The 5,995-nt window shown below is 51.3% G+C and overlaps 1 protein-coding gene across 1 annotated transcript in view; it reads left to right on the forward strand.

The window, feature by feature from the left end:
- The first annotated feature begins 2,269 nt into the window (after positions 1–2,269).
- SKOR2 (SKI family transcriptional corepressor 2) overlaps positions 2,270–5,995 on the forward strand; it is a 44,425-nt gene continuing 40,699 nt past the window's right edge. The window contains exons 1-2 of the mRNA XM_015121888.3: positions 2,270–2,556; positions 4,688–5,995. The exon at positions 4,688–5,995 is cut by the window's right edge and continues 1,349 nt beyond it. Of these exons, the coding sequence (XP_014977374.2) occupies positions 4,735–5,995 (1,261 nt within the window). The 5' untranslated portion in view covers positions 2,270–2,556; positions 4,688–4,734. The remainder of the gene's footprint in view (positions 2,557–4,687) is intronic.

Here is a 5,995-nt window from a genome sequence, read left to right on the forward strand (position 1 = left end):
AAAATTATTTAACCTAACACTACGCATTTCTCTTTACAATGAAACCTTTTTCTATTAAAGTTACATATCCTGTTTGTCCTGTAGGACGGGGGCACTGGGGAAGAAAGTTACAGGCTTGTATGCAGTAAGCCCAGAAGTAATTTGTAAATGTTTCTGTTTTAAAATTCAGGTAAGGAAGTGGCTACGGTGCCACCCAGATGTGGATTCACTCCTTAGGGTAACCTGGAATGGGAGGGAAGGCAAAGATTCGGCCCATTTCTCTTTTCAAATAAATCTGTTTATGAAGACACTCTTTTTTAGAAGATAGAGATCTGTAAGAGGAAGAGGAGCTTTGTGGGGTAACAACGGGAACTATACAATCAAAACTGAAGACCTTGTAGTGCTCCCTCCCCGGCAGCAACCAGATATTTCCCTGTGGTAGTTAGTGAGGTGATAGGACTTCTCCGTTCTTCCCGCTCTCAGTCCTAAAATCAGTCCCATTTCCAGGGTTCGTTTCCACATGGCTCAAGCTTTCTTTCTGGCAGACTGGGGACCGGGAACATTTCCCTTTGTGGGAGCCCCTGACCCCAGAGAGGAGGCAGAGAAGGGGAGAAGAACCAGTTTAGCCCTGAAACCTTCTAAAGAGCACTGGGCCTTCAGCCTCGGAGAGAAGGGATTTTTGAATGGCAATGGCGCGCTTTTGGCCAATGGGCTGTGTAGGCAGAAAGTGTGAGTTTTCCTTATTTTTAGGATGGGAGGCTTTGGGGTATTGGCGGGGGAGCACTAGGTTGATCTCAGCCCCTTAGGACAAAGCCCAATTTGTGCCTTGAATGTCTTTAGAAACTAGAAGATGGGTGAAAAATTCTTTCATTGTCCGTTGAAACTTATGCCCAAACGTTTCCATTTTCATGGCTCTGTAACTGTGTTTTCAGGATATTAATTTAAAATAGCCACAACTCCTGAGCAACAAGCCCCTCACGTTTTTGTTCAATTTACTTTCCTTGGGTTTATTAACCTTTGATGAAGTGTTAAGATTTCATGTTTTTGCTCTTGTATTTAGGAGTGGTGTGTTGTTGGTGCTATGACACAATCTGGGTGGGCTTTCAGCTTGGTAGAGGTTTTTCCATCATTTCCACAATGCTAAGACTGTTTCACTAGGCAGCAATTGAAAATTCAGCTATGGCAGTAAAGGAAAAACTTAAAGGATTTCCCAACCCCACCCTGAGCCGGCATCCTTCTTAGAACATACTCCAAATGAATGGTTTCTTTCCTTTCTGATAAACTAGCCAGTGGTCGTTTTTAGTCTTAACAGCTGGTCAGTTGGGAGGCACAATATTGACACTTCATTAATATACTAGGGTGTGCCTCATTTAGGGAAACTATGAGGAAATGTTTTCTTATCCTAGTCTTTATTTTAGGGGAGGGGAGCATGCTTCTACGTGTTTTCCTGATTAAATTTATTTATTTCTCCAGGAAAATTGGCAACTTGCTCAAGGACTGATCCATGTTAGGGACCTCCCTGCTTCCCCGCCCCACCCTTTCCTTGTGCAGAGGTAGCCTGTATGGATCTTGTAAAATGGGTTAGAGGACAATTCTGAATGCAGTTTGAAAATCGATGTGCACATGCACATATTGGGGTCCTCACCTAATGGTACACTCCACAAAATAGAGAAGGCTGCAGTGACTCTGCGTTGTGTCCTATAAAGCAAACATATGTGCCAAAGTCGGGGCACTCCAAGTTTTTAGATTGGGCACCCTATGTGGAAACTTCTCTCCGTTTTCTCATTTCATAGCGTTTTAAAGGAGTCACTGAAGGTAATTTATTCTCCGGCTGACTGTGGATTCTGTCTTCAGAGACACAGAGCAGCTTTGCATCGTGTACCAGAGGGATCATTCATGAAGGAGGGTGACTCAGAAATGAGGGGAGGAGACAATAACGGGCAGGGATATAGTTAATTTGGAGGCCTCCCTCTAGAATCCGGGGCCTCCAGGATCCAGGTCCCGGGATGCAGGCAGACTGCTCGCTTTCCACTCCTAAATCAGATCTGCGGCTCCAGCACCATTGCTGCAGTTTACTCAGGGGTTGAGGAGGTTGTTGTCAGTTGCGAGTTGGTTAGGTTGGTAGCTTTCGTGCCTGCTGAGAAACGATCTCTCTATTGCTCACGCTGGCTTTCGCTCTCCCCCTCCCTCCCTGTAACATGCCAGCCCTTTAATGTGGAGTGTCAGGGAGATGGTGACGTCACCCTGCCCGCTGGGTGGCGTCCCCTCGGTCCCACACGAGTTCAGAGACAGAGAAAGGCTCTGTCAGACTGCGCTCCACTTGGGGCTCTCCTGCCCCAGGTTTCCGCGTGCCCACACTTTCTGCGGTGGAGAGGACGCCCCGCCGCAATTCAGGCCATCATTCTCCCCAGGCCGGGGTTAGAGCGCCATTCGCTCGGGCGAGAGCCCAGATCTTAGCGTGGAGCCCGCCGGAGTCCCACCCGCTGGATACGAGGACCTGCTTGGATGCTTCGCCTCCGAGCGCCCTCGGAAGATGGGCCGGCAGCCACACGCCTAAAGACACCCAGAGGTTACCAGGTATTGCCGGAACCGGCCGCCCCGATCCGGCACACAGCTTGCAGTGCACTATTTGAGATCCCCAGCGGTAGGATTTTCCGCGTTAGGTTGAGGGGCAGCAGTGGGCTTCCGTGGTGACTGGTTTGGGAGTCGGGAGAACTAAGTAGGGGGTGGGGGGTCTTTGGCTCTTGGGCAGGATAGGGAAGTTCTCCAGCTTCCTTTCTCAGTTCAACTAACTTTTAATTGTCTCTTCTCCCCTCCCCACCCCTCCAAAAAAATAATGCCCCAGCCTAAACCTTAATTGTGTCTCTGCTCTGACGGGAGTTTCTGGGAGGGCTTGGGGTAAAAGTGAGGGGACGCTTCTGCCTGGTCTACTGCTGCTAAGGCTGCGAGTCCTTAATGCAGAGCCAGTTTCCCGCCCCGGCTGGCCAGTTGCGCGCCTTGCTGGGGAGAGAGAGTTGGAGTTATCCCAGGGTCTTATTAAGCGAATATGAACCTTGTTTGGAAGGGAAATGAGCATCGAAGGGCCACTTGGCGAAGCTAGTGTTGGTTGTATCAGACTCGGCTGTCACTGAGCCTTGAACTGCCATGTAACGCCTTGTCCCCTGGAAATATTGTCTCTGATCCACCCGAAGTGACAATCCAGGCTTTCCTCTCCTTTGATCGCGTCGAGGTTTGTTCAAGATTCCTGGAGGCCGCCGAATGTAATGAGAGCTGAGGATCCAGGGGGCAGCAGGGCAGAGGCTGCTCTATAGATGCCACAGGGGCCCAGAGAGAGGACACGGATAAGAAATTGTGTGAGGGAGTAAGATCGTGTACCCTCTGAAAGCACTGTAATAGGGAACTCGCTGTACGTGGCCAAAAGGGGCCATACTATGGCCTCTGGTGATTTTTTAGGGCAAAGCATAGCCTTGGCCAATGCGCTTGAAATGTAGCTGTGGAAAGATCACTGTTTGTTTCCTAGGGAGTGAGCCACTTTCCTTGTTTTCGCTTAGTGGCATTGTCGCAAAAATTTCTTTCCGCTTCCTTTTTCTGGATTTTCAACTTACTGAATATTTTCCCTCATTGTGGCATTCTGTTGACTGGAGGTGAAGTTAGAAATTTTACCGCAGGCTCAACCTGGGATTTCGACTTTCAACACTCCCAAAGATTACCTAGTCCTCCGATTAGCTATATGGTGGGGCAGCTTTTCCTCATAAAGATATAGAGATATCGAAATAAATTAGGGGAAAAAAGTCACAGAAGGTGGTACACATCAAGCTAAAAAATTTGACTTTTGAAGTCTGCCAATGAAGATCCCCAAGAATTGTTCATTTCTGTGTACTGTTTCTGGGTTTAACACCCTTGCCTGTACTTACTTTCTTATCGTCATGGAAATGACAGGAAAACCGTTTTTAAACGATTACCATCTTCAATCATGTTTTTAAGCTACCTACCTATCTGAGACCAGAACCACTCAGTTCAGCAAGCAGGTTTTTTAAAAACTGAAACATCCTATTTTGGTGCAACTGTGTATACGACATTGTATATTTTTCACTTTTTCAAAAAAATTTATAATTACAGTAACAAAATATCTAATGGCAAGGATGAGGGAGAAGGGATTTCGTTTTGCTTTAATGACCTGCGTTTCAACCAATAATGAATTTCCCCAAGGAAACCACAGACACCATGAAAATAACTTTTTAAAGGGTTTTTGGGGTTACTTTTTAACCAAAATCAATCTATCTCCAAGCAAATGAGAATTATATCTCTTTAAATTTGAGTTTCTATGCCAAGCCCATTTTCCATAACTTTTATAATCTGTACTAGTTACAACTGTCATTACTACCTAATTTCTAGCAGGCAAGCCATTTTATTCCAACAGCTTCTATAAATCCGGGATAAGGTCCTGGGTTTCTTAGGAATTCACTGCTTTTGAGCAAAATACACAGTTAATTCACTTTAAATGTTTAGAAGTGCAAATTCCTGCATTTCTAAAGGATGACCTTGAAGGAAATTAAGAGATGACTTTCTTGTGTTCAACCCTTGGTCACTTTTTCCCGTAATAACCATGTCTTAGAAAGTTATTCTAATTCTTTGGTTAGCGACTCACCCCACCCCTCTATTTTAGTCTGAAAAGGCTCAAGTCAACGCTTTCTCCTTTCCCTTCCAGTGTCCAAGGCAGACCTGTAGGGCTCGGCCCGGGGTTCTGCGGCGGAGATGGCATCCAGTCCGCTGCCGGGGCCCAACGACATCCTGCTGGCGTCGCCGTCGAGCGCCTTCCAGCCCGACGCGCTGAGCCAGCCGCGGCCAGGGCACGCCAACCTCAAACCCAACCAGGTGGGCCAGGTGATCCTCTACGGCATTCCCATCGTGTCGTTGGTGATCGACGGGCAGGAGCGCCTGTGCCTGGCGCAGATCTCCAACACTCTGCTCAAGAACTTCAGCTACAACGAGATCCACAACCGCCGCGTGGCGCTGGGCATCACGTGTGTGCAGTGCACGCCGGTGCAACTGGAGATCCTGCGGCGTGCCGGGGCCATGCCCATCTCATCGCGCCGCTGCGGCATGATCACCAAACGCGAGGCCGAGCGTCTGTGCAAGTCGTTCCTGGGCGAAAACAGGCCGCCCAAGCTGCCAGACAATTTCGCCTTCGACGTGTCACACGAGTGCGCCTGGGGCTGCCGCGGCAGCTTCATCCCCGCGCGCTACAACAGCTCGCGCGCCAAGTGCATCAAATGCAGCTACTGCAACATGTACTTCTCGCCCAACAAGTTCATTTTCCACTCCCACCGCACGCCCGACGCCAAGTACACTCAGCCAGACGCAGCCAACTTCAACTCGTGGCGCCGTCATCTCAAGCTCACCGACAAGAGTCCCCAGGACGAGCTGGTCTTTGCCTGGGAGGACGTCAAGGCCATGTTCAACGGCGGCAGCCGCAAGCGCGCCCTGCCCCAGCCTGGCGCGCACCCCGCCTGCCACCCGCTCAGTTCTGTCAAGGCGGCGGCGGTGGCTGCCGCGGCCGCGGTGGCTGGAGGCGGGGGTCTGCTGGGCCCCCACTTGCTGGGTGCGCCCCCGCCGCCGCCGCCACCACCGCCGCCCTTGGCGGAGCTGGCGGGTGCCCCGCACGCCCATCACAAGCGGCCGCGCTTCGACGACGACGAGGACTCGTTGCAGGAGGCCGCCGTAGTAGCCGCAGCCAGCCTCTCGGCCGCAGCCGCCAGCCTCTCTGTGGCCGCTGCTTCCGGCGGCGCGGGGACTGGCGGGGGCGGCGCTGGGGGCGGCTGTGTGGCCGGCGTGGGCGTGGGCGCGGGCGCGGGGGCGGGCGCCGGGGCCGGGGCCAAAGGCCCGCGCAGCTATCCAGTCATCCCGGTGCCCAGCAAAGGCTCGTTCGGGGGCGTCCTGCAGAAGTTCCCGGGCTGCGGCGGGCTCTTCCCGCACCCCTACACCTTCCCGGCCGCGGCCGCGGCCTTCGGCTTGT

This window comes from Macaca mulatta, chromosome 18 (genome assembly GCF_049350105.2).
Source record: "Macaca mulatta isolate MMU2019108-1 chromosome 18, T2T-MMU8v2.0, whole genome shotgun sequence".
Lineage (NCBI taxonomy): Eukaryota > Metazoa > Chordata > Mammalia > Primates > Cercopithecidae > Macaca > Macaca mulatta.